The sequence below is a fragment of the Brassica rapa genome, chromosome A07 (assembly GCF_000309985.2).
Source record: "Brassica rapa cultivar Chiifu-401-42 chromosome A07, CAAS_Brap_v3.01, whole genome shotgun sequence".
In the NCBI taxonomy this organism is placed as follows: Eukaryota; Viridiplantae; Streptophyta; class Magnoliopsida; order Brassicales; family Brassicaceae; genus Brassica; species Brassica rapa.
Genome location: NC_024801.2, coordinates 25,657,388 through 25,683,628, shown reverse-complemented (window position 1 = coordinate 25,683,628; position 26,241 = coordinate 25,657,388). Strand labels below are relative to the sequence as shown.

Here is a 26,241-nt window from a genome sequence, read left to right as displayed (position 1 = left end):
TTTTTTATTTGAGTTTTGGTTTTAGAAATTAGGACTCAAGAATATTTGTGGACAGGTAAGTGTTCTTTCAGAATTTTGCATCAATATGTTGTATATTTATATATATTTTTAAAAAACTGCTATTTTTGAAAACTTTTCATTTTTGTAGAGAAATATTGTAGATTTGAGTTTGTGGTTTTGAAATTAGGACTACAAGAATATTTGTGGACAGATAAGTGTTCTTTCAGAATTTTGCATCAATATGTTGTATTTTTATATATATTTTTAAAAACTGCTATTTTTGAAAACTTTTCATTTTTTTAGAGAAATATTGTAGATTTGAGTTTGTGGTTTAGAAGTTAAGATCAAAAGATTATTTGTGGATAGTTGAGTATTTTTTCAGATTTTTTCATCAATATGTTGTATTTTTAAATAATTTTCTTAAAAACGATTTTTGAAAGTTTTCATTTTATATAGAAATATTGTAGATTTTGGGTTTGTGATTTAGAAATTAGGATTACAATAATTTTTGTGGATAGATAAGTATTCTTCAGAATTTTTTTAATCAATATGTTATATTTTTATATAATTTTTTGAAAACTGCTATTTTTGGAAAGTTTCATTTTTTTAGAGAAATATTGTGATTTGAGTTTGTAGTTTTTAGAAGTTAAGATCAAAAGATTATTTGTGGATAGTTGAGTATTCTTTCAGATTTTTCATCAATATGTTGTATTTTAAAATAATTTTCTTAAAAACTGCTATTTTTAGAAAGTTTTCATTTTATATAGAAATTTTATAGATTTGGGTTTGTGATTTAGAAATTAGGACTACAAGAATATTTGTGGACAGATAAGTGTTCTTTCAGAATTTTGCATCAATATGTTGTATTTTTATATAATCTTTTTAAAAACTGCTATTTTTGGAAACTTTTTATTTTTTTAGAGAAATATTGTAGATTTGAGTTTGTGGTTTAGAAGTTAAGATCAAAAGATTATTTGTGGATAGTTGAGGTTTTTTTGAGAGTATTCTTTCAAATTTTTTCATCAATATGTTGTATTTTTAAATAATTTTCTTAAAAACTGCTTTTTTTAGAAAGTTTTCATTTTTTAGAGAAATATTGTAGATTTGAGTTTGTGGTTTAGAATTTAAGATCAAAATATTATTTGTAGATAGTTGAGTATTCTTTCAGATTTTTTTCATCAATATGTTGTATTTTTAAATAATTTTTTTAAAAACTGTTATTTTTAGACAATTTTCATTTTATATAGAAATATTGTAGATTTGGGTTTGTGATTTAGAAATTAGGATTACAAGAATTTTGTTGGATAGATAAATATTCTTTCAGAATTTTTTTATCAATATGTTATATTTTTATATAATTTTTTAAAAAACCTGCTATTTTTTTAAAGTTTTTTTTTTAGAGAAATATTGTAGATTTGAGTTTGTGGTTTAGAAGTTAAGATCAAAAGATTATTTGTGTATAGTTGAGTATTCTTTCAGATTTTTTCATCAATATGTTGTATTTTTAAATAATTTCTTAAAAAACTGCTATTTTTAAAAAGTTTTCATTTTATAGAGAAATATTGTTGATTTGAGTTTGTTATTTATAATTAGGATTGCAAGAATATTTGTGGATTTTTGAGTATTCTTTCAGAGTTTTTCATCAATAGGTTGTATTTTTAAATAATTTTCTTAAAATCTGCTATTTTTAGAAAGTTTTTATTTTATATAGAAATATTGTAGATTTGGGTTTGTGATTTAGAAATTAGGATTACAAGAATTTTTGTGGATAGATAAGTATTCTTTCAGAATTTTTTTATCAATATGTTATATTTTTATATAATTTTTTTAGAAGCTGCTATTTTTGGAAAGTTTTCATTTTTTTAGAAAAATATTGTAGATTTGAGTTTGTGGTTTAGAAGTTAAGATCAAAAGATTATTTGTGGATAGTTGAGTATTCTTTCAGATTTTTTCATCAATATGTTGTATTTTAAAATAATTTTCTTAAAAACTGCTATTTTTAGAAAGTTTTCATTTTATATTGAAATATTATAGATTTGGGTTTGTGATTTAGAAATTAGGAATACAAGAATATTTGTGGACAGATAAGTGTTCTTTCAAAATTTTGCATCAATATGTTGTATTTTTATATAATCTTTTTAAAAACTGCTATTTTTTAAAACTTTTCATTTTTTTAGAGAAATATTGTAGATTTGAGTTTGTGGTTTAGAAGTTAAGATCAAAAGATTATTTGTGGATAGTTGAGTATTCTTTCAGAGTATTCTTTCAGATTTTTTCATCAATATGTTGTATTTTTAAATAATTTTCTTAAAAACTGCTATTTTTAGAAATTTTTCATTTTTTAGAGAAATATTGTAGATTTGAGTTTGTGGTTTAGAATTTAAGATCAAAATATTATTTGTATATTTTATCTATATTTTGATCTATATTTTATATTTTTATATAATTTTTTTAAAAACTTCAATTTTTGGAAAGTTTCCATTTTTTTAGAGAAATATTGCAGATTTGAGTTTGTGGTTTAGAAGTTAAGATCAAAAGATTATTTGTGGATAGTTGAGTATTCTTTCAGATTTTTTCATCAATATGTTGTATTTTTAAATTATTTTCTTAAAAACAGCTATTTTTAGAAAGTTTTCATTTTATAGAGAAATATTGTAGATTTGGATTTGTGATTTAGAAATTAGGATTACAAGAATTTTTGTGGATAGATAAGTATTCTTTCAGAATTTTTTATCAATATGTTATATTTTTATATAATTTTTTTAAAAAACTGCTATTTTTGGAAAATTTTCATTTTTTTAGAGAAATATTGTAGATTTGAGTTTGTGGTTTAGAAGTTAAGATCAAAAGATTATTTGTGGATAGTTGAGTATTCTTTTAGATTTTTTCATCAATATGTTGTATTTTTAAATAATTTTCTTAAAAACTGCTATTTTTAAATGATTTGTATCAAAAGTGTCAAATTACTCATTTCTTTTATCACACTAATGCTATGCCGAGTGGTAGGTTGGATAATTAAGTTGATTACAACTTCTTGAACAACGCTTAGCTAAGTTTGATTACGAATTAGTACCTCGATTTTTCAGTAAAATCCAAATTTATTCTATAACTTTCACGTATATTTTACACCAAAAAAAATTCACGTATAACTTTGCCTAATGTATTTAAGTGATACATTGTGATTACGGCTAAGATTGGTATCTATTGTCAAAGAAAACGTCGGCCGTGGCCCGTAATCACAATCTGCAATTAAATTTACTGGACCGTAGATATACTAGCTAGCAATCACCGGTAGTTTCTTTAACACGCAAAATTGAAAGTAGCGTATCTCATAAATCTAGGAAATAATATTACCAATTAGATTAAAAGGGTTAAGTTTCATTTTATGGAATCTTTCCATAAAAAAAATGAAATTATTATTATGACGAGCATTTAACACCTCAAATTAGCATAAGTATAATGAAACTTCCTTAACTGACTTCAAACTATGTGTATATAAATAAATGTCGGAATATTTTTTTCCTTACAGAGAGTCTTTTATTTTTGTAACTAGGGCTAACTCAATATTCTTGTGATCTCCTCTCTCATCATTGTCCTCATCAACATGGAGGATGGAGAACCTTCATCAACCGCTTGCTTGCCGCTCAAGGAAGAAAAGCTCCAACAAAACCCTAAAACAACCAAAGGTAGACAGAAGATAGAGATCAAACAGATCAGCGAGGAGAGCAAGAGGCAAGTGACGTTTTCAAAACGCAGAACGGGGCTTTTCAAAAAAGCGGCAGAGTTAAGCGTCCTATGCGGAGCACAGATCGGTATCATAACGTTTTCACGTCGCGGCAGGATCTACACGTTTGGTAACGCGGACGCACTCGTTGAAAACTACTTGCGGAGGACGCCCGTGATGCTGAGGTCACATCCTGGTGGTGACATGCCAAACGAAGGTGAGGAGGCAGACGGTTTGAAGTGGTGGGAGAAGACGGTGGAGAGTGTGCCGGAGGAGGAGATGGAAGAGTACATTACGGCTTTGAGTGGGTTAAGGGACAAGTTGTGGACAAGGATCTGTCAGCTGGGTGGTGATCAGACTGTTCAGATGAATGCTCCTGTGTTTCAGAATCAGATGGCTGAGATTGAATGGAAACTGACAGATGAGAATCTGACGGTTAGGAATGATCAAGGTCAGTCAGGTAACGATGGTTATCTAGACATTGCGTCTGGTACGTTTCTGTCTCAAAGCCGTAGGCAATGAAGTGTTTTCTTGATATGTATTACACTGGTGTTATATTTATGTATTGTATGTTTATCTAATTATTTACATTCGTTTAACTCAGTTTAACTCATGTTTTCACGTTTGATACTGACTCGTTTAGCTCAATTAACTCAGGATTTGACGTTTAACAATGTTAAAATGTAACACAAAAGACGCTGTTCCAACCTATATTGTCCATTCTAAAGTAAATACTTGACACAACGAAGCTGTGCTCAATTATCGGGATTCTCTAGAAATTGGTAGCTTGGTTGGAACAAGACAGACTCCCGTTCGAGTTCTAAAAATCGATGTAGGCCATGTATAAATGAAGCGGCTTTTCAAGATTGCTTTTTAAAAAAAGAAATCGGTATACTCAATTGAAAAATCTGTTTAAACGTCCACCTAATCACTAATCTCATATAAAATGCATATCTAGCTAGCACTTAGCTAACTCTTGAACATTGGATCTTTTGTCATATTTGGCTAGACGAAGATAAATCATGGACAAAACACTAACTCGACTAGTCGTTAAAACGTTCGGTTCAGACACCTCAATTAACAAAAGAAAAAAAAAACAACAACTAGGCTGTGGTTGGTCCATTGTCCATTATGCAAAAATGGAAATAAGGTTTTTGGATGAAAAGCACATGATCTTAGACTATCTTTTAAGTGGAAGTAAAACTGAAAGAGTAAGAAGTTATTAATCAGGGGAGTGACAATTAGAGATAGAGTTGAATAAGCTCATCGCTAACAACAGAGGGAGATAGAACACCAAGGTCCGTAAAGAGAAGCGTTAGGTACTGAGGCGGAGTATAATCTCTAGCCGACATTTCTACTTCCACCTTCGCCGGAATCTTTACACCAAACTCTATCGGTCTCAGCGCCGGTGCCATGTCCTTTTGGTCTAATGGATAAAGCCTAGCAAACTGCAAAACACAAAACAACTTTCATATGATTAAACTAGACTCTCTCTCTCTCTAGGATCTTCAATAAAAAATCAAAATTACCTTGTAACTCTCAGCCGCAACATAGACCGGCTTGTTCATGCTATGCGCCACGAGTGCGATCTGGTAAGTTCCCATCATGTTGATAATACCGCCACTCTCTACAACTCCATCTGCCCCGACAAACACCATATCCACCTCGTCCATGCTATACGCCACAGCTGAATCAAGCAGCAGCTTCACAGGAATATCGAGCTTCGATAGCTCATTCGACAACAAAACTCCTGTTCCATCCGGCCTTCCCTCTATAATTCATGGAAAAGGTTCAATGACTAAGTTCCAATACAGCTACCGAGTGTGTCTATTTAAAAGACACAAAAGAGAAAGGAACCTGTGCAGAGAACTCGGAAGAGCTTGTTGTTCTGTGCAGCAGTCTTGAGTATCTCAAGAACAACTCTAGAGAGTCCATGAACCAATATGGTACAACCATCGAATATAAAATCCTGACTAAGCATTGCTATAATCTTACGAGCCTGCATCAAAGCCAACACCTTTCAGATCTTCTTCTTCTATTATGATGTAAAAACTAAAAAGAAAAAGAGAGTACCTTGCAAGAGATTTCACCAAACTTCTCAGCCCTTTCAAGGAGACGAGACTTAGCTGAATTAAAATCCTCGTATTCCAAAGCAGACGTCCTCGTCACGTATCTGATAAACAGATCGCATCCAGCAGTCAAGGAGATCGACGTCTTGTCCCATGACTAACAACAACCAAAAAAAAAAATTTAAAAACAGAACACTAAAGTCTTTGTCTTTTTTTTTAATTACCAAAACAAGAAACGAATGAACAGACAGTGAATTAAAACACAAGGAGATTGATGTCTTGTCCCATGGCTAACAGCAAAAAAATTAAAACAGAACACCAAAGTTTTTATCTTTTTCATTACCAAAACAAGAAACTAATGAACAGACAGCGAATTAAAACACAAGGAGATTGATGTCTTGTCCAATGACTAACAACAACAAAAAATTAAAAAAAAACAGAACACTAAAGCCTTGTCTTTTTCATTACCAAAAAAAAAAAGATGTAATGAAGAAGTCAAGTTTTCACCTTGAGTGTGTCGGAAGCTTTCTTGAGCTCAATCTCAAGCTCCATCATGGTGCTAGCCTCGCTCGCGCGTATAACCGCAGCCAAAGCTCTTATAGCCGCGACGGCTTCCGCTAGATCCGGCTGTTTCCTCCAGCCGTTGAACTCCTCGATTACATTAAAAGACTTCTCCTTTCCGAGATCGGAGACGGATGAGTCGGAATTCTCTTCGCCGGAGATGCCGCCTCCCACTGCGGCTTGAGCCTGGGCTAGCCAGTCGCTTGTGATGACGCCGTGGTGCGCCGCTCGGGTTTGGTAGTAAGCGGAGATGGCGTCAGGGTTTTGGAAAGGGGCTCGAGTGGTGTTGTCTGCCATGGGAGGTGAGTTCGAGGTTCGTCGCCGCTCGTCGTCGAGGATGAACGATGCTGATCTTCGCCACATTTCTTCTTTATTTTTGTTCTTTTTTCACAAAAAAAGAAAAGAAAATTAAAACGTCGCTTTCACGAGAAAAAAAGTGTTTTATTTAGTTCTGGGTAAGATTATCCATATTAGGCCCATTAATAAGCCCAATAATTATTTTCGATTCTTCTTGCATCTATGTAGTTGTCAAAATTTAGTCAAGAGACTTTTTGGATAGCAAACTATGTCTGAGTTACAAAGACATAGATGTTGAAACTCTTGTATATTATTGTTGTAAGAGACCTTTTTGGATCTAATCACGTGATCTAGTTTGACTGCTGTCTCACCAATCTTAATCTTTTCTACAATTGTGTATCATAGGGTGAGGATAATCCAATGATTTTTAGGCCATTCACACTGTATGATTAGTCCTCACATATACACACATTCATTCACTCACGCGTATCAGCCATGGACATATATATTTGCTTGAGATGATGATCATGTGATCGGGAACGTGGTCACGAACAATACAGAGCTCTCAAAGACAAAGCCAATAAGACCTTAGACCAACATATTCCATTGAATTGATAACTAGCTCATGTTGTGTTGAATACATGCTACATTCAATATCATTTCTTGTCTACATTCTTTTATTGAAAGTAAAAAAAAAATATTGTTTATCAAACAAAATAAAAAAAACATATAACCTTGTCATTCTCCAAGAATGTTATATAGTTTTTGCATTAAAAATGAACTGAGTCTTTATAGGCATTTTAGAAGCACCTACTGTAATAGCTTTTCTAGCTACACTCTCGGGCACACCAGCCATCTCATAAAGAATCTTCCCTGGCTGAACCACAGCTACCCAATACTCCTGAGGTCCTTTCCCACCACCCATACGCACCTCGCACGGTCTCCCCGTAACCGCCTTATCCGGAAACATACGTATCCAAATCTTCGCGCTACGCGGCACGTGCCGCACCATGGCTCGTCGCGCTGCTTCCATCTGTCTAGACGTGATCCAGGCCGGTGCGAGTGTTTGAAGAGCGTATCTTCCGAAACAGATACGATTATCGCCTGAAGATATTCCTCTTAGTCTTCCTCGGTGGTGTTTAGGGAACTTGCTACGTTTTGGAAACAATGTGCCGGAGGAGCCCTTGCCGCCGCCGGCGCTCTTGGCGGGTTTCTTTTTGGAGCTCTTGGAGGAAACCTTTTTGGCGCTCTTGGCCGCGGGTTGCTTGGCGGCGGCGGGGCTCTTACCGGAACTGCTGTGCATCTCTCTGAGACGATTCGCTGAGGCTGGAACCTTGTTTTCTTGTTGCGGAAGGATTGTGTGTCTGAAGTGCCATGTTCCAGGAACCTAATTAACCACAGTGAGTGTAAAAACAATCAGCTTATATTTTTTTCAAAAAAACATGTACGTTTGTGAAGGTTTGTTTCTTTTTTTACCTGTCCGAAGCGAGGGCTTTTGCAGTAGAAAGCATCTGGTGTGGTCTTTGAAGGTTCGGCTGCCTTTTGAGGAAGATTAAAACCATCACGGGTTTCTGTTTCAGAAGCAATTGTGTGATGCAAACCCTTGAAACCCTGAGGCATAGGAGTCAGTAAGTGGGGTTTATGACTTTTTTTTACTAGACCCTAAATAAAAAGTTTTATGACAGGTAACAACATCAACACTAGACTATCAACTCTACGATAACTCAAAGAACAGCGCAAACTCTTACAAAAAGACACCGATCATGATTTTCAGAGCAAATAAAAGAGTCAAAACGCAAAAAAAAAAATCAATTGTATTTTTTTAAAGCAAGGTTACAGTCTTACAGATTATGTTCATGATTTCACTAGACAGAGCACATGTAAACAAAATCTAGAGTGATTAAAAGTGACTCATAAAAAGAAATGACATGAATAGCCTTTTGACGTCAAAAAAAAAAATGACATAGACGAGAGGAAAAACACATAAAAATCCCCAAGATTTCAAAACAGCAACCGGATGAACACACCTTGTGATTGATGGAGACAAGAGTCACGGGAAGAGATGAAGTGGGATCAGAAGCAGCAATCTCTAAAGTAGAAGACAAGAAACGAGACAGAGTAAGAAGAGGAGATGATGCTGACGAAGATGGAAGAAGAGAGAGTAAGCGTTGGCTTGTGTGAGGTTGACGACGAGTTTGGTCGGCGAGGCTTTTAGCGTGGTTGATCAAGAATGTCCGCATCTTTAGATCAGGACGTGCTCTCCAAGCCCTAATGTCCCATCACTCTAAACCACACCGACTGCTGCATAACCATTTTTGGAACCCTTCATTTACTTTCATTTTGCCTTGTTTTCCAAGTTTTTTTTTATATTTAATTATAATAATCTCGAAACAAGTCTTACAAAAAGTTTTTTTTTTTTCCATTTGTATCAAATCCTAACACAATACAAAATTAATTCAAAGATATTATCATTCAAATAAGTTTTTTGTTCTGTTTTATTTGGTTGTTGAAAGAAAAATCACTTTTTGAAAAAATGTTTTAAAAGATAATTTTTTGGATTCTTTATATTTTTTAGTTAATAATTAATAGTGATAAGCTGTAAATTAAAATAAAACTGATTATTATTGATTTAAATTAATCAAAATTTATAATCTTTTTTTTGGAACAATCAAAATTATAATCAAATTTCCGTTTATTGACAAAATAATGTTTCACAGTGAATACAGAGATGGGTTTTGGCTACTATAGTGGGCCTTGAAAAGCCAGTTAATTCCTAAATCAAACCATTCCCTACCCTAACGGCGCCGTTTAACGCAGGGACAGAACAAAACCCTAGACATCATCAACCTTGTCCGAACCTCAAAAACAGAAGATTTTGATTCAAATTCTCTGTCGGACTCCTAATTTGTGATTCTTCCATCATCTATCCGCGCCGCGTTATCTCTCAGTCACGCTTCTTCGAGCTTCCCTCTCAACACCAAATTGTGTGCTTCGCATCCTCAGGTTTGTGTGCTCTACTCTCTACTATACAAACCGAGTTATGTTGTCCTCGAGTCGAATTAGAAACCCTAATTTTAAGGTGTATAATCTAGAGCTGTGTTAGTAGTCCTGAAAGTTCACCTTATTGCCCATGAACATGTTTGATTCTTGCTCTGATAAATTAAAAATTGAACCTTTCCTATGACTGTTATGGTAACAGCTGTGTTGTTAGTTTTGGAGGTTTACTGTATTGCCCATTAACATTAACATGTTAGATTCCTGCTGTGGATATTGAAAAATTGAACCTTTCCTTCTTTAAACTGGTTATTGTGAGTGTTATGGTCTGCTTTTTTGATCTTTTGAGTTTTTTTCTTTGTGTTTCTTAGTGTTTTTATAGGATTTAACTATGGATTTTCATGGTTTCAGTTGTTTCCTAATAATTGCCATCACAGGATCATCTAGGAAGATAGCTTTGATGGGTCAACGGGAAAAGTCTAGCAACAATCACAGTTCCAGGAAGAGAGGAATGGGTAGGAAGGACCAGAAAGGTGGTCGTGGGGTTGATAGAGATAGTAACAAGAGGAACCAATCCAATGATGCCGCCAACGTAAAATCAGCGTCAAAGAAACAATCCGAATTTGAACATCAGAATCAGTTTGTCAGGTAACCGGAGACTTTACCTTCTGTGTAATTTTTTTGTTATTTATGAGAAAAAACCTACTGAATTGTGATTAACCTTTTGCAGGAAAGAGATTGATCCAGAAACTTCAAAGTATTTCTCTGAGATTGCCAATCTCTTTGATAGCAACGGAGTTGATTTAGAGGAACGTTCTGTGATATGCGGAAACGCACTTGAGGAGACGAGAGGGAGGGAATACGAAATCGCAACTGACTATATCATAAGTCATGTCTTGCAAACTCTGCTTGAAGGATGTGAGCTTGATCAGCTTTGCAGCTTCCTGCGAAACTCTGCGTCTGTGTTCCCAGCCATTGCGATGGATAAATCAGGCTCTCATGTTGCAGAGTCTGCTCTCAAATCCCTGGCCACTCATCTGGAAAATCCAGATGCTTATTCTGTTATTGAGGAGGCTTTGCTTTCCATATGCAAGGTACTTATTATACTATTCTTTACATATTGAGCTTGCTTGCTTTGATTGTGACGGTAAAATGTTTTCTTTTGGTCAGGTGATTGTGGAGAAACCTCTTGAGATGATATGCAACTGCCATGGTTCTTATGTTCTTCGAACGCTTCTTAGTCTTTGCAAAGGGGTCTCTATAGAAACCCCTGAGCATCGTGGCGCAAAATCATCGAAAGCTCTGGCGAAACGTTTGAGTCTGAAGACGTCTCATTCAGATGAGAATAATCTAGAGTTCTCTCATCAAGGGTTTCCAGATGTTTTCAGCTACCTATTATCTGGGATTTTGAGCTGTAGCAGAGAGGACATGAAGTATCTTCAAGTCGATCAGTGTAGCAGTCTGGTCTTACAGGTATGTTTTGTGGCCCTCTCTACTCTTTTGTTTATTTAACATGGAATGTTAGTTATCAACTGCTCTGTTGTTCACGGTGATGTTTAAATAAACTTCTTTTGACAGACGGCTCTCGGACTAATGGTGAAACAAGATGATGAGTTGCTTGAAATCATTCCTCTTGTTCTGTGCTGCAACTCTGCAAATGGAAAAGAAGAGGGGGTTCTTATAGAGACTGATGTTGCCAAGGATATTTTAGAGTCATTGAAGGATAACTCATTCAGTCATTTGATGGAGGTAAGTGAGTTGCTTATTATGGACATGTTGCCTGATTTAGACGATTCAAAAACAGTATCTAGATCGTATGGTTTGTCCTGTATGATAGCCACTTATATGTAGTAAGAGTGTTATTATTCTTAAGTCATCTTCATGTCCTCTTTCAGGTGATTTTGGAAGTGGCTCCTGAAAGTTTGTATAACGAATTGTTCCACAAAGTTTTCAAGAATTCGTTATATGATCTATCTCTTGATCGGTCTGCAAATTTTGTTATTCAAGCTTTGATCTCCCATGCAAAAAACGAAGAGCAGGTATTCTGATCCTACCGAACACTTCATCTTTTTTTTTTCTGTTGTGTTAGCTTCTTTTCATTTCAGGGTTTTTAGCCTCGTGCTATTTCCTTGAAGCCGACAAACTTATGTTGAATTACTTCTGTATATGCTTAGATGGGTTTGATATGGGAAGAATTAGCTCCAAGACTCAAGGATCTTCTTGAACAAGGGAAGTCAGGTGTTGTGACTTTTCTGCTAGCTGCTAGCCAAAGGCTTCAAAGTCATGAACATAAGGTTAAAAATTCAACTGAAAATTTCTTGTTCCGTTGTTTTATTTAAGAGAATTATTATACATATACTTCTTACTGATTTGACAGTGTTGTGAGGCCCTTGCTGATGCACTATGCTCCAAAAACGAGACTCGTATCTCCATTGCTCCACGGTTGTTGTTTCTTGATAACTACTTTTATTCCCAAGATAAGTCTACATGGGAGTGGGCACCTGGTGCAAAGATGCATCTCATGGGTTGTTTGATCCTTCAGGAGATTTTCAAGTTTTCTAGCGTATGTTTCCTTTCCTTCTTTGGTGTTGACAAAACTAGTTACGTTGGATTTTAACTTCCCAAGTTTGGCTGCTCATGAGCGTTCACATTATTGCAATTCTCTCAGGAGCTTATACAGCCATACATAACAAGCTTAACTTCAATGAAACCTGAGTATACCGTTGAGACAGCAAAAGATCCCAGCGGAGCACGAGTCATCGAGGCCTTTCTTGCCTCGAATGCTGCTTCAAAGCAGAAGCGTAGACTAATTATAAAGTACGCACTGCTTCTTTATGTTTTATGCTTCAGGCGATTGTTACTTATTCTGATGTTGTTTCTTTTCACCTTTGACTTCCTGACAGGTTACGTGGACATTTTGGCGAGCTCTCATTACACAAATCGGGCTCATTCACTGTCGAGAAGTGCTTCGATGCATGTAACGTGGCACTAAGGGAAGCCATAGCAGCTGAATTATTGGAAGTGAAAGCTGATCTCTTAAAAACAACGCAAGGGCCTTATCTGCTTAGGAAGCTAGATATCGATGGGTAAAGAACTTAATAATCACAAAACTTACTTTGCATTATTTGATGGAAGTTGTAAGATCATCTTAACCATCTTTTTGTATGGAATATTTTATTTGTCGCAGTTATGCCAGCAGACCTGAGCATTGGAAATCAAGACAAGAAGCCAAGCAATCGACATATAACGAGTTTTGTTCTGCGTTTGGGTCCAGCAAATCAAACTTTCCAAAGAACACATTTGTTTCCGACGCACCTGAGGATGCGTCTCAGGACGTGGAAGTAGAGAACACAAGGAAGGAGAGTGACCATCGTCCTACTTCCGGGGTTAAGCGCCACCGAGAAGAACATGCGAGGGATAAAAATGTATCTTTTGCTGGTGGAAAAGGGACGAAACAGAAGAAGAGCAAAACTAGTGAAGCTACAACAGATAAACCAGCTACCAAGAAAAAACCTTTCCTTTCTGGGGATATGATTGGGAAGAATCGGCACTCTAATAAATTGAGAATTTGAAGGTTAGACTGCTTTTTTTTCTCTAAATTTTATTGAAGATGACATCATAGTTGAAGATCTACCCTCACAAGAATGATAAGTAAAACTGTTTTTTTTTGGGATTACACTTCAAACGAACTTATAGAGGTCTAAGCCTACTCTAGGAACTGTTAACAGTAGCAAGCTTATAAGATGAGTTTTTTAATGTTTCAGTTACAGATCCAAAAATAAGTGTAAATAGTCTACACTACCAAAAAATATATTAGAAAGATTCAAGTCTTATGGTTCTGTTGCTGTGATCTGCTGGTTTCTACTTCTTCGTGCATATGTTAAGGGACCTTTCCTGATACAAAAATACACAATCTTGGTGTCAATTATAAAACATTAACAGAGGGAGATGTTTAAGAAAATTATTTGAGAAGATTGAAAATTGATTGGTGTGGTATTGTCTTTACCTGTTCTGTATAGGGCTGGCTCCACTCCTTGGGATTCTTCGGAAACTGTCTTTTTCACCTCGTAGTGTCTCCTCCTTCATCTCCTTGTTTATGTTCAAATCTCTCACCGCTTTACTAGAAGCTACATCCATGGAAGCTGGCAGAATCTGACGACCCTTTACGTTGCTGCTATACAAAACTAGAAGTAGCAGAATCAGAGTTGCTGAAGTCGAAACAGGTGTTTGCAATCTCTTCATTGTGAATTCTCTTTTTTGATCTTTTTTATTTATATCTTGGAGCTCTTGAGACTGCAACTGAGAAAACTGTTTTGAGTTAAAAAGAAAGAGAGACTGAAACTCTTGTAGATTATATTATTGGTTTAAGATACTTTTTTGGATCTAATCACGTGCTTTAGTTTGACTCCTGTGCCAATAATTTTCAGTTTTTCCCAACTGTGTTTCAGATGGTGAGTATATTTTTTATCGTTAGTCTTATGATCTCTCGACATTTCAGCGATGATTAGGACTCGCATGAATATAGATCTTTTCTTTTTATCAGTCTATGGAAAAACAATTTATTCACGTCTTAGCCATGAACGGTATATGTGACTGAGATGACTTGATCATCTTACTCCTACATATCAGATGAAGATCATGTGATAGGGCACGTGGTTACTGGTCCCGTTTCTAGTAGTAGTAGTTGTTAAGTCCATGAGAAGAAAGTTTGCAGGTTAACAGATCATGTCTTTTATAATAATCATCAACGGTTTTTTTATTTTCTTTTACTTTAATTAGGAAAGACAAAAAGTGAAACAAACAAAGATCTAACCGGTTTAGTTATGCAGTACTGTCGTTTATGGTAAAGCAAACAAATAGGACTGTGTTAGTGTAGATGAGCTTTCTGCAACCATTTGTTGCGTCTATGAATCTCAGAAGTTGATTAGAAAGAAATATAGGACTCTTGTGTTGATCTAAGTAAAACAAAAGCTTCTGAGTTCCAAATTCCCTTGGCATAGATAAATGATATACTTGGATAACAAAGAAACCTCTCAAACACACAAAAGCCAGTAACAAAAGCAGAGACCACTACACAGTTTGACATCTTCATGCAACCTTTTCGCTCAGCTACTAATCTAATCACTCACAAACTTCAAGGATCAACAGAAGCAGCAGCACCAGCAGCACTGGAACTACCACTGCTATTGCTACAAGAGACTCTCTTGTCTCTGCTCAGAAACCTCCTCAAAGACCTCAACCTAGTTGTCATTGGAGACTTTGGCTCTTCCTCCTCAGCAATAAACCTTATTGCTGATGAAGACGGCACATTTTGACTCCTAGCTGCAGAATCATTGATATCAAGAACAACAGCATCTTGACCAGTACCCTCTTCTTGAGACCCAACATTGGTGTTTCTGGTACTAACCTGATCCTGGCGACCCCATACCAACACATTGGTCGGAAAATCCGAAGAAGAACTCGAAATCTGAGACAAAGCATCTGATACATTGTCGGAAACTTGTTCAACTCCCTTTGAGTTAGCTTCAAGAACAGCGTTTCTGCAAATGGGACAAGTCGAATGAGACTGAAACCACATGTCAATACACTCAACGTGGAAGCTGTGGCTACACTTTGGAAGCAGCCTAGCTTTGTCTCCTTTGACAAGCGCAGACAAGCAAATAGCACACTCCAAACCGTCCTTACAACTGTCTTGTCTGAAAAAGACAATAGGCAAGGAACTGAGCTCAAAAGGGGTAAGCCCTCCAGTGTTGGATAAAGCGTCTTGCCCCGGGACGAAGATGAAACGACGTCGCTGTCGGCGAGTGGTTATTACAGGAGGAGTGATTGGTGATTGGTCTTCTTGCTCTAGCTCTTGTTCTTGTTCTTGCTGCTGGAGGTGGTGATCTAATCGCCACCAGTAGAGTTTGGCGTAGAGGTGGAGGATAAGGACGAAGAGAACCGCCATGAACAGAACAATGACTGCTGTGAGGATGATCTTGCTTGTGACCTCTTCGGTGGATAGGTCTCCGAACAGTGAGCTATGAGCAGATCCATCATCGTCCATTGGTGACAAAGAGGAGTGTTTTTTTCTCGAAAAGATCAAAACTTTTTTTGTTCTGCTTCTTCAAGTTTGCTTCTAGAGACACAATGAGTGTTCCAAGATGAGCCCAGAAGCTGAAACTGCTCTTTTGGTGGAAAAGGATGAGACTTTATGTGAGATTAGCAAAGGATGGAGCTTTGTGTGAGATTAGGAAAGTGCAAAACAAGAAAAGGTCTGTGTTTCAGTATCTCTCATGGCCCATGGTCATGGAAGGAAGAAGAAGGAATGATAAGAGAGAAGCAATGAAGGAGATGACATCGAGGAGTGGGGCCAAGTAACTCTTCCCTATAAAAATCTCTCTCTACTCCACCACAATGATTATTTCTTTGAGCAAATTAGCTCAATATACTCAAAAGAGTGAGATACCATTGAGTTGGGGGAAAATGGTAGTGATGGGGGGAAAAAATTGAAGGGAAATAGGGTATGGAGTGCAAATAGGGGGTAAGTTATGTGTAGAGAGTACAAATATCACTATTTCTTAATTCTTCTCCATTAACGAAAATAATACTACTAATTATTATTTTCTTGACTAATGTCTTTATTATTTTACTGCGGAAAATATTATTTTTAACAATGTATAGTATTTCGTAGAAAACATTATATATTTTAAATGTTTAAATTAGTAAGCAAATGAACTTAGCGATAATGCAGATTTTTTTTCTTTGCTAATCTTTGGATAAGTATACCGATGCTGCAATAAACTTGACCAGTGAAAAAACTTGTAGTGATAAGACCATTCCGCAACTTGCTAAATGTGAACCGTTGTAATATCTGTTTGTACCTATACGGTTGTACCAATCACTGCATTGCCTCTCTTGGAGGGGACCATTCCATTTATGCTTTGGTAGGTAAATCCCATTTTTTGTGTAAAAAAGTTATTTATTCTTAGTCTGGAAATTTAGGCAGAGACAATGCTGATGAAGACAGAAATCTTTCCAAATACAAAGCTCAAAGAAAAAAAAAGTTGTTGGAAATAAACAAATCTTACATCACAAAAATAAAAGTGGATTTAAATAATATATAAAAATTTAGGTCAATCTATTTATAACTAATTGATTTTAAATTAGACGTCTATAGAATTTAATATTATAGCCAAGAGCTTAATGTTATAGCCACATAGCTTCAAATATTATTTCAAATATTACCACGACCAATTCGAATAGACTTTTGATGAGTCTCCTTGAATGTCTTTATTGTATTTCAACAATATTAGTACTATATTTACAAATGCAGCTTATGGATGATATTTAATTAAATGTTCTTACTAGACAAGCATGAATGTTTTCTTACCAATAAAATTTCTCAAAGAATATGGAGTGCATTATAAACTAAAATGATGGTGTGTGTCGACTGGTTTACACATCTTTTAACACTCTTTAGTCTTTCCACGATATCGATAACCCTCCAGGCCACCACTACCTTTTACTCTCTTAACATGCGTTAATTTTTTGAATAAACAAGCAAAGTAAGTCAAATGTAATAGATGACGTTGGGACATCCACTAACTAAAAATAATTTAGATAGCTAAAATCATATTGTATCTACGTATATTGCTAAAATCATATTGTATCTACGTATATTGAGCTAAATGAAGATCCTTTTAGGCTTTCAAGATCAAAGGAAGTGGAAAACAATCCTCCTGCTCGAGTCCTATGTTTAAGGATCTTGTCTTTTCACGAAGTGGAACCTTAAAGTCATTTGCAGCTTCAGGCACTCATAAATATATATGGACAGAAAAATTGTTTTAAAGAATCATTTTAAGAGTTTTTTTTTTGAAACACTTAAGAGGTTAAAATAGTTATGATATTAAAATATCTAATCAGCCCATGTCTGATTTTTAATTATAATTCTAATCTTGATAATAATAAATTTGTGTCAGATTTAGTTTACTAACTCATACTATTATTAAGTTAGTATATAATCCCAAAACGGTATTTCAGTCCGTTGAACCTTGAGTTATATTATAATCAAAGTTTCAACCTACAACACACACATCAACCTGATTTCTTGCTCAAGAAAAGCAATAACTTAATATTTTAAAAGTGTCCCAAATCCTCTTAAATGATAATTACTCGAAAGGAATATTAAGAAACTGTAACATTGTTTTTCTTAAAAGTCAAAAGATTATGGTTACTAGGCAAAATGATGAGAGAAGAATTATGATCTCCTTCACCCTCTTCTTCCTATAATAACATATCCTTTTCTTTAAATCATTCTCCCTAGATTCATATGGATTTCACATTAACTACTTGACGAATTCATGTCTCTACAAATCATCAAGATAGTATTACTTTTGGTTCCATGGACGATGGCGCATTTTTAACAGATCATTTATGTTTTACGAAGATGTTTTTTTGGGCTTTGCTGAACATTTACGGGTTTTATTAAAATCCACAAGGGAGGAGCGTCGGATCAGGCCGTAGCTAGTTGACTGTATGCGCCGAATCAGGTTATGGCCCAAATGGGTTCTAATTGAATTAACGGGTCGGTCCCTATACTGATCCGTCTTTTTCAAAGGTCAATTTGCACTAAAAAAGGGTCTGACTAGTTGTCTCCTATTTTTCTTTGTTGGCTCTTTTTAGAGTAATCACTATATATAGGGTTAATTTTGCTTTGACTTTACTCAAACATCTCATGATTTGTTTTGGGCTTACCAACTCAAACAGAATATTTATTAAACCATTTTGAATTCTCATCAAATATTGTTTTGAATGGTTTAGTTTCTAGATATGATTTTGGTGTTAGGTTTTTTTGTTTGCTTTAGATTCTCTTTTTTTTTCAAAACCTAAATAGTAACAGCTTTGTTTTTTTTGTTAATAAATTAGTCAAAAATTATAAGAAAAAGTTAAGATATATCTTAAAAATAGCACATAAATAAAGGCTTCCTTCTAAATCTACCACACCAAGCTTAATTAAAATCCCCGAGAAAAATTCTCAGCTCCTAGATATAGTATTTTCCTTATAATTTGATTGAATGATTAAACATTTCTTTGTACAAAATTCTAATAACTACAGCCATTAAAGGCCATAGTTTAAGACACACACACATATTATATGCATTTATATTCTAAAAGGCCTAGTGGTTAGATTTTGTTCTTTTCGCATGATCTTACCGGTCCAACTCAAAGCATACATATGTTATGTCTTAACACGATCAATATAGAAGATAAGCAATACTCCAGATTTGTATGTGTATAATTCATAATATATGTACGGAATTTTTTTAAAAAAACTATTTTGTATAAAGTCAAACGTTTTCTCTCCCTTGATCAATGAAAATTCACGAGGAGAGCACATATTTCGCGTCGTCAGAAAATTTATTTAACATAATGCTATTCATATATGTAGTACTAAAACAAAGTTGATGTTATTAGGGTTTGACTTTTATACTTTTCTGTCTATTTATTTAAGAACTCCAAGTAGCACTTCTTTAAATATTTTCAAATGATTCGAAAAATATCTATATCTCCTAATTTCCCTATATTATATTCTGCAACTAAATAGCTGTATCTGGAGCAGGGAAAAAGGATAATACATGTTACAAAAGGACAATATAAGCCAGGACATGTTTTTTTTTTTTTTAGGACATGTTATCTTTCAGTGGAATTGTATGCACAAAAATGGAATATCCTAATCCAAGTCGTCGAATTGAACTGTCTTACAAGCTACACAATTGTTTATCAATTAACAAGAAACATTGAAACTGTAAATTAAGAAGAAAAAGAGAAGAAAATTTCAGACAACAAAAAATATTTGAATGAGTTCTTTTCAAGACAGAGAAACATATAAGCTGATGTGCCGTGTTCTGAAATGGATACGATCTCTAACCAACAAAATAACCAAAAACAGGTTATACATGAAATAAATATACATTAGCTATTGGCTGTTCCTCATTCGATCGTGAGCTGAGAAAACGACAAGCTTGATTAAACCTGGATTTGAGGTACGTGAATATATAAATAACAAATTTCTCGGGATTGAGAATAAGTTATTAGAGATTCTCTATATGATTTAACCTAAAATATTTCAGTGGAAAACAATAGCTAAGATGAAATAGCTTTTTTCTTATTTACATGAAAGATTAGATCCGCTTATACCGAAAGGTAAATAATAATAATATGTTATCGCTTAAGGGCTAATAATATGTTATCGTTGTGTAAAGTCACACAACAGTTTATTCTCAATCTGAGCCTCAGGTTTCCACTGAATAGATAACTATTCTTATAGGATGCCTTTCGAATTCTATTATATAAATATGTTATTTCAATAAAATAAATAAAATTACACCATCATTACATACTGTTACTAAACACTAATCAAAAGTATTAGCATCTTTTTAATGAGACTCCATAACATTTTTGGTTTCTACATAACTAATATAGCAACTTGAATTTCGTTTTTAGTCTAGTTTTTAATTTACTATTGCACTGTTTGTTTTTTCTTCAGTTTGGGATGATACTTTATAATACAATAATCCGAAAAGTAGAAGACCTTGATAAGTTTAATACCATATTGTTTTAATTAACTTGTCAGCTATCATATACATACGCCATTTGGCCATTAGTAAATTAAGAAAAAAAACAACAACACATGAACAGCTTCGAGGATTTTTATAACCACAAAAAATTTAAAGTCAAACAAAATAAATAGTATCCCTTTCTAAAAAACCGTATCATTTGATCATCTTCTTTATCTACCTTTCGTTCTTTATGACCACTATCTAATGTTAAATGTGGCTTACACTTGGCGCAATAAAAGAACGAATAAAGAAAAAGAGCAAAATACAAAAGATGATTATAAAAATAAAATTTAAAATCGAAGATATATGAAAAAGGTGCAACACCACCACTACGAGCCACTTACTAACCAAGCCGCCCCAAAAGGTAAACGCCTCTCATCTTTTATACAAAAATAAAATAATCATCATACTATTCCTCACCATCTTTTTTTTTCTTTTCTTATTCACTTTTGTTAATCTTATTTTATTTCACATCATAATGTTTGTGCTCATCATGATTATAATATCATCAAATTCAATTTTCATGATCAACATCATAGCACGCACGCACGCACCTCCATCTTCAAAAACATGAAATGACCCAACTTCCTTCTTGTTTTTTCTTTCATGATCAATAGTTAAAACGCATTCAGCAGAAAAAAAAAGAAGAATTATATCAAACCATAAACAAATGACAACTGACAACATAACCAGATAAATCATATAACTATATTGATTTTCACAAAAATAAATATATATTAGCGTTGACTTTAACAATTACATAGGTATTCATAGGGTTGTACTTAAGGTTTCATTAGAGGAATAACAAAAAAAAACTATTATTACAGGAGGAATATTAAAAAGATAGTATAACAAAAAAACAATACACACAGGCCACAACCACACTCAGGATAACATGATAAAATAAAATAAAGGCAATAAAAAGTAACTTTGGGTGTGACAAGAAGTTTTCTTCTGTTTGGTCTGACTATTCCCTTTGGTCAACGATGGTATTGAGAGCCATTTACAAGTTTCAGACACACAAACCCAGATTGGATAATGATGTCTTTTGCTTCTTTTCCCTCTCTTTCGTCTCCTCCTCCTCCTTCTCCTTCAAGCTTACTCAAATCTTTCTAAGTTTTGTTCTCTTGTTCTCGCCATGATTGACGAGAAGAAGATGAGATCTACCAAATCCATTTGTCTCCTTGTGAGACCAGTACCTATGTTCCTCTTCCTCCTTATTTACGTTCTTTCCATCTCTGTCTTCTTCCTTACAGTTTCAGAAGCTGTCTGTAATCTCCAAGATCGAGATTCTCTCCTTTTCTTCTCCAGCAACGTATCATCTCCAGCTTCTCCTTTGCATTGGAGCTCGTCTACTGATTGTTGCTCCTGGGAAGGAATCTCTTGCGATGATTCTCCACAAAATCGAGTCACTTCGATTCTTTTGCCCTCTAGAGGACTCTCAGGCAATCTCCCCTCCTCTGTTTTGGATCTCCCTCGTCTCACTCGTCTCGACCTTTCTCATAACCGTCTCTCTGGTCCTCTCCCACAAGGCTTCTTCTCCGTTCTTGATCACCTCACGTTTCTTGATCTTAGTTACAACAGTTTCAACGGCGAACTGCCACTTGAAGCCAACGGAACCAGCAGAAACTTCCCAATCCAGACAGTTGATCTCTCCAGTAATTTTCTCCAAGGCCAAATCTTAAGCGGCTCTGTTTTCCTTCAAGGCGCTTTCAATCTCACCAGCTTCAACGTCAGCAACAACAGCTTCACCGGTCCACTCCCTTCCTTCATGTGCACCACTTCACCGCAGCTCACCAAACTGGACTTCTCTTATAACAAATTCTCAGGCGATATCTCTGGAGGGTTAGGCAGATGTTTGAAGCTAAATTCTCTTCGAGCAGGCTTCAACAATCTATCTGGTGAAATCCCAAAAGAAGTCTACAATCTCTCTGAGCTCGAGGAGTTCTCTTTACCAGTCAACCATCTTTCAGGGAGGATCGATGATGGGATCACTCGTCTCACTAAACTGACACTGCTTGAGCTTTACTTCAATCAACTCCAAGGAGATATACCAAAGGATATAGGTAGACTAATCAATCTGCGCAGCCTCCGGCTCCATATCAATAACCTCACAGGTTTTGTCCCGGTCTCTCTCTCCAACTGCACCAAACTCGAGAAGCTGAATCTAAGGGTTAATCGGCTGGGAGGAACCTTATCGGTAGACTTTTCTCGTTTTCAGAGCCTCAGCATTCTGGACCTCGGAAACAATAGCTTCACCGGTGACTTCCCCTCGACGGTTTACTCCTGCAGAAACATGACAGCGATGAGGTTTGCAGGCAACAAGTTAACGGGACAGATATCTCCACAAGTACTGGAACTGAAGTCTCTGACGTTCTTTACGTTCTCAGACAATAACATGACGAACATTACAGGAGCTCTCAGTATTCTGCAAGGCTGCAAGAATCTGTCTACTCTCATCATTGCAAAGAACTTTTACGACGAAACAATACCAAGCAACGAGGATTTTCTAGCATCAGGTGCATTTCCAAAGCTCCAAATCTTCGGTACCGGTGGATCTAGATTGAAAGGTGAAATACCAGCTTGGCTGATCAAGCTCAAGAGCGTAGAACTTATGGACCTGTCACAAAATCGATTCGTGGGGTCGATTCCTGGTTGGCTAGGAACTCTTCCAAACCTGTTTTACTTGGATCTTTCTGATAACCTTCTTACAGGAGAGCTTCCAAAGGAACTGTTTCAGCTGAGAGCACTCATGTCCCAAAAGGTATATGATGCAACAGAGAGGACCTATCTAGAGCTACCTGTTTTTGTAAAGCCCAATAATATCACCAGCAATCAACAATACAATCAGCTTGCCAGCCTTCCACCTGCGATATATATCCGAAGGAATAACCTGACCGGGAGCATACCAGTTGAGATCGGACAGCTAAAGGTTCTCATGCACCTCGAGCTTTTAGGTAATAAGTTTTCAGGTAGCATCCCAGATGAATTGTCAAACCTCACAAGCTTAGAGAGGCTGGACCTGTCCAACAATAATCTATCTGGCAGAATCCCTTGGTCGCTCACGGGACTCCATTTCATGTCCTATTTCAACGTTGCAAACAACACTCTCAGCGGGCAGATACCTACAGGGTCTCAGTTCGACACTTTCCCAAAATCGTATTTTGAAGGAAACCCATTGCTGTGTGGCCGTGTACTGCAACTCTCCTGCACGGTTGCACCCAAGCCTTATACAAACGAAAAGGCGAGCACAACGGTTGTTTTGGGGATTGTCATTGGGATCTTTTTCGGCGTCAGTTTGATTTTGGTGATGCTTGCTTTGTGGGTGATGTCAAAGAGGAGAGTAAACCCAGGAGACTCTGAGAACGCAGAACTGGAGATAAACTCCAACGCCTCGTATTCCGAAGTCCCTCCGGGTTCGGAGAAAGATATAAGCCTTGTGCTGCTGTTCGGGAACAGTAGATACGAAGTTAAAGACCTGACCATATTTGAGCTCCTGAAAGCTACCAACAACTTCAGCCAAGCTAATATCATCGGATGCGGCGGGTTTGGTCTTGTCTACAAGGCTGTCTTGGACAATGGGACGAAACTGGCGGTTAAGAAACTCACCGGAGACTATGGTTTGATGGAGAAAGAGTTCAAGGCGGAGGTGGAAGTTCTGTCAAGAGCCAAACATGAGAACCTGGTCGCTCTACAAGGCTACTGCGTCCATGACAGTGCTCGGATACTTATCTACTCGTTCATGGAAAACGGAAGCCTTGACTATTGGCTGCACGAGAATCCAGAAGGTCCAGCTCAACTGGATTGGGCTAAAAGACTTCATATCATGAGAGGAGCAAGCTGCGGACTAGCGTACATGCACCAGATATGCGAACCGCACATAGTACACCGAGACATCAAGTCCAGCAACATCCTTTTGGACGGAAGTTTCAAGGCCTACCTCGCGGACTTCGGCTTGTCGAGACTGATCCTTCCGTACCGCACCCACGTTACAACAGAGCTTGTGGGCACACTGGGCTACATCCCCCCGGAGTACGGACAAGCGTGGGTAGCCACTCTGAGAGGTGACGTGTACAGTTTTGGCGTCGTGATGCTCGAGCTACTCACGGGGAAAAGACCAATGGAGGTGTTCAGACCGAAGATGTCGAGAGAAATAGTCGCGTGGGTGAATCAGATGAGAAGGGAAGAGAAACCAGAGGAGGTGTTTGATCCGTTGCTGAGAGAGAGTGGTCACGAAAGAGAGATGCTTCGTGTGCTTGACATAGCCTGCATGTGTGTGAACCAAAACCCAATGAAAAGACCAGTTATACAACAAGTTGTGGACTGGCTTAATGATGTAGACGCGGGAAACAGAAACCAAAGTAACAGAGAAGAAGCTGAAGAAGAAGAAGAGACAAAGTAACATCTTGTGTGTGCCTTTTTTTATACTTTCATCACACATTCTGCATTAAGTAAATATACACTTCATTTTTTTTTTGTGGGTCTTGTCAAGTGCAAATGGTAACCATCATTTTCTTGTAAATTAAAAAGTTTTGATGGTGTAAAGTATGAAGCTTTGTGGCTTTTCCAGAACTAGATCTATATATACAGACATGCTCGAATCACAGAATTTCAAAACCAGTTTTCTAAAATCAAAATGGGTTTCATTGAAAATCTCCTTAGACCTATCATGCTCTAAGGATGAGATTGTAAAATCGAAGTGGGGCTTCTAAGAGGCATTTCAACGAACATTTGGTGTGCATAGTTACGTAAAAGACATAGAACAAAAGACAAAAGCGAGACATAGAGCAATGAGTAGTATGCAGGGCGCACGAGAAAGAGGAATCGAAAGAAATGTGAGAATCCGAGAAGCTGAGACATACCTAAACATCAATGGAGAGGAAGCAGAGACGGAGACGAAGAGAGAATTTGCGAAAAAAGTGATTTTTGTCAAAGGTTTGGACTTTTAACGGTATAAAGGAGCTAAAAGCCTAATACGCTGTCGTTTAGGTGTTAGAGAAGATGCGGTAATAAGAGCATCCACATCAATGAACCCCCTCTTGGGGTTCATCTTTTTAGTTTTTTATTATTAAAATTTGTTTCTTTTTCTTTTTGGTTTTTTAAAAAAAAAAAAAAAAAAAAAAAAAAGTTAGACCAATCGCGGGCCGCCACGACACGTGGGGCCCGCGCTACAGTGATGAACTTTAGGAGAGAGGGATTCAACCAAGAGAACTTTAAGAGAGAGAGGGTTCATGGGATTGAATTATTTTATTATTATTTTTTCTTGGTTTTTGTGTGAACTCCCCCCATGAACCCTCAATGGGGGTGCTCTAACTAACTTCCATTGAAAAAGAAATTCGTTAGGTAAGCTTTCTCTTAGGACATAGGAGTATGAAAAAAATATTACTTTTATATTTAAGGCCATAAATTCTCTTATTTTCTTTTTTATAATAAATGTTATTTTATAATAAATGTAATTTTAATCTTTTTTTTTACAAAAAAATATTAGTTTACAATTTCAATGCAAATTGTATTTATTTTTAACTAAAAATTAATTAAAATTGTATTGATTTTATAAATAAATTTTTATTTATCTTAAATACTATTGATCAAAGAAATATAATTAATAATAACTTACTTATATTTCCGTTACTTTATTACTCGGTGTGAAAAATGTCAAAGCTACGTTTATTACTTGGTAATTCTGACAACTGTAGCCCAGAAGACCAACATGTTGCCTGCCGAATAACGAGTCATCCATGTCGGTCGAACATTGATGGTTGTGATAAAATCTCCACCAAAACGTTTTTAAGTCACTTGTGAAGCAAATAAGTAGGTTTTGACCAAAAAAAAAAAGTGAAGCAAATAAGCAGGTAGGGTAGCCCAAACCCTAACCCATGTTGAAGGGAAACAGCATACAAGAGATAAGCTAGAGGTTTTGGAACCAACCAAAAACGTTCACAATTCAGATTTATAACCACAGAATGACACAAATCCAAGACAAGGAAGAAATCAG

The 26,241-nt window shown here is 36.0% G+C and overlaps 6 protein-coding genes across 8 annotated transcripts in view; 3 read left to right on the top strand and 3 right to left on the bottom strand.

Moving 5' to 3' along the window:
• The window catches only part of LOC103832260 (translation initiation factor eIF-2B subunit alpha), a 22,065-nt gene extending 15,321 nt beyond the window's left edge, over window positions 1-6,744 (bottom strand). Inside the window, exons 1-5 of one of the 2 annotated variants that reach the window (XM_033275833.1) lie at window positions 6,301-6,741; window positions 5,798-5,950; window positions 5,582-5,723; window positions 5,254-5,495; window positions 4,769-5,172 (exon numbers count right to left, since the gene is read on the bottom strand). In XM_033275833.1, the coding sequence (XP_033131724.1) occupies window positions 4,966-5,172; window positions 5,254-5,495; window positions 5,582-5,723; window positions 5,798-5,950; window positions 6,301-6,717 (1,161 nt within the window). In that variant the 5' untranslated portion in view covers window positions 6,718-6,741 and the 3' untranslated portion in view covers window positions 4,769-4,965. Of the gene's footprint in view, window positions 1-4,768; window positions 5,173-5,253; window positions 5,496-5,581; window positions 5,724-5,797; window positions 5,951-6,300 lie in introns of those variants that run through there. The other variant, XM_033275832.1, reaches the window with a different exon arrangement.
• On the top strand, window positions 2,736-4,928 carry LOC117126771 (MADS-box transcription factor 23-like). The gene has a single exon (XM_033275834.1). It carries the CDS (start codon window positions 3,605-3,607, stop codon window positions 4,244-4,246), a length of 642 nt encoding a protein of 213 aa, XP_033131725.1. The 5' UTR covers window positions 2,736-3,604; the 3' UTR covers window positions 4,247-4,928.
• Window positions 6,745-7,234: 490 nt separating the features above from the next.
• Window positions 7,235-9,189, bottom strand: LOC103831744 (60S ribosomal protein L16-like, mitochondrial). Its single transcript, XM_018653213.2, has 3 exons — window positions 8,679-9,189; window positions 8,128-8,262; window positions 7,235-8,038 (listed from the first exon to the last, which is right to left on the bottom strand). Exons 1-3 carry the CDS (start codon window positions 8,889-8,891, stop codon window positions 7,406-7,408), a joined length of 981 nt encoding a protein of 326 aa, XP_018508729.1. The 5' UTR covers window positions 8,892-9,189; the 3' UTR covers window positions 7,235-7,405.
• Window positions 9,190-9,433: 244 nt separating this feature from the next.
• Window positions 9,434-14,050, top strand: LOC103831743 (pumilio homolog 23). Of its 2 annotated transcripts, none has more exons than XM_009107645.3 (12): window positions 9,434-9,654; window positions 10,083-10,293; window positions 10,376-10,739; window positions 10,816-11,118; window positions 11,224-11,394; window positions 11,541-11,684; window positions 11,820-11,939; window positions 12,023-12,208; window positions 12,314-12,462; window positions 12,549-12,731; window positions 12,833-13,219; window positions 13,665-14,050. In XM_009107645.3, exons 2-11 carry the CDS (start codon window positions 10,106-10,108, stop codon window positions 13,215-13,217), a joined length of 2,193 nt encoding a protein of 730 aa, XP_009105893.1. In that variant the 5' UTR covers window positions 9,434-9,654; window positions 10,083-10,105; the 3' UTR covers window positions 13,218-13,219; window positions 13,665-14,050. The 2 variants fall into 2 exon arrangements, with proteins under 2 accessions (XP_009105893.1, XP_009105894.1); XM_009107646.3 differs by having other exon boundaries at window positions 9,475-9,654; window positions 10,057-10,293.
• A 545-nt stretch (window positions 14,051-14,595) lies between these two features.
• On the bottom strand, window positions 14,596-15,963 carry LOC103831742 (RING-H2 finger protein ATL3). The gene has a single exon (XM_009107644.3). It carries the CDS (start codon window positions 15,689-15,691, stop codon window positions 14,780-14,782), a length of 912 nt encoding a protein of 303 aa, XP_009105892.1. The 5' UTR covers window positions 15,692-15,963; the 3' UTR covers window positions 14,596-14,779.
• Window positions 15,964-16,269: 306 nt separating this feature from the next.
• LOC103831740 (tyrosine-sulfated glycopeptide receptor 1) lies at window positions 16,270-24,821 on the top strand. The gene has a single exon (XM_009107642.3). The coding sequence runs from the start codon at window positions 21,385-21,387 to the stop codon at window positions 24,646-24,648; it is 3,264 nt and encodes a 1,087-aa protein (XP_009105890.1). The 5' UTR covers window positions 16,270-21,384; the 3' UTR covers window positions 24,649-24,821.
• Window positions 24,822-26,241: the final 1,420 nt, after the last annotated feature.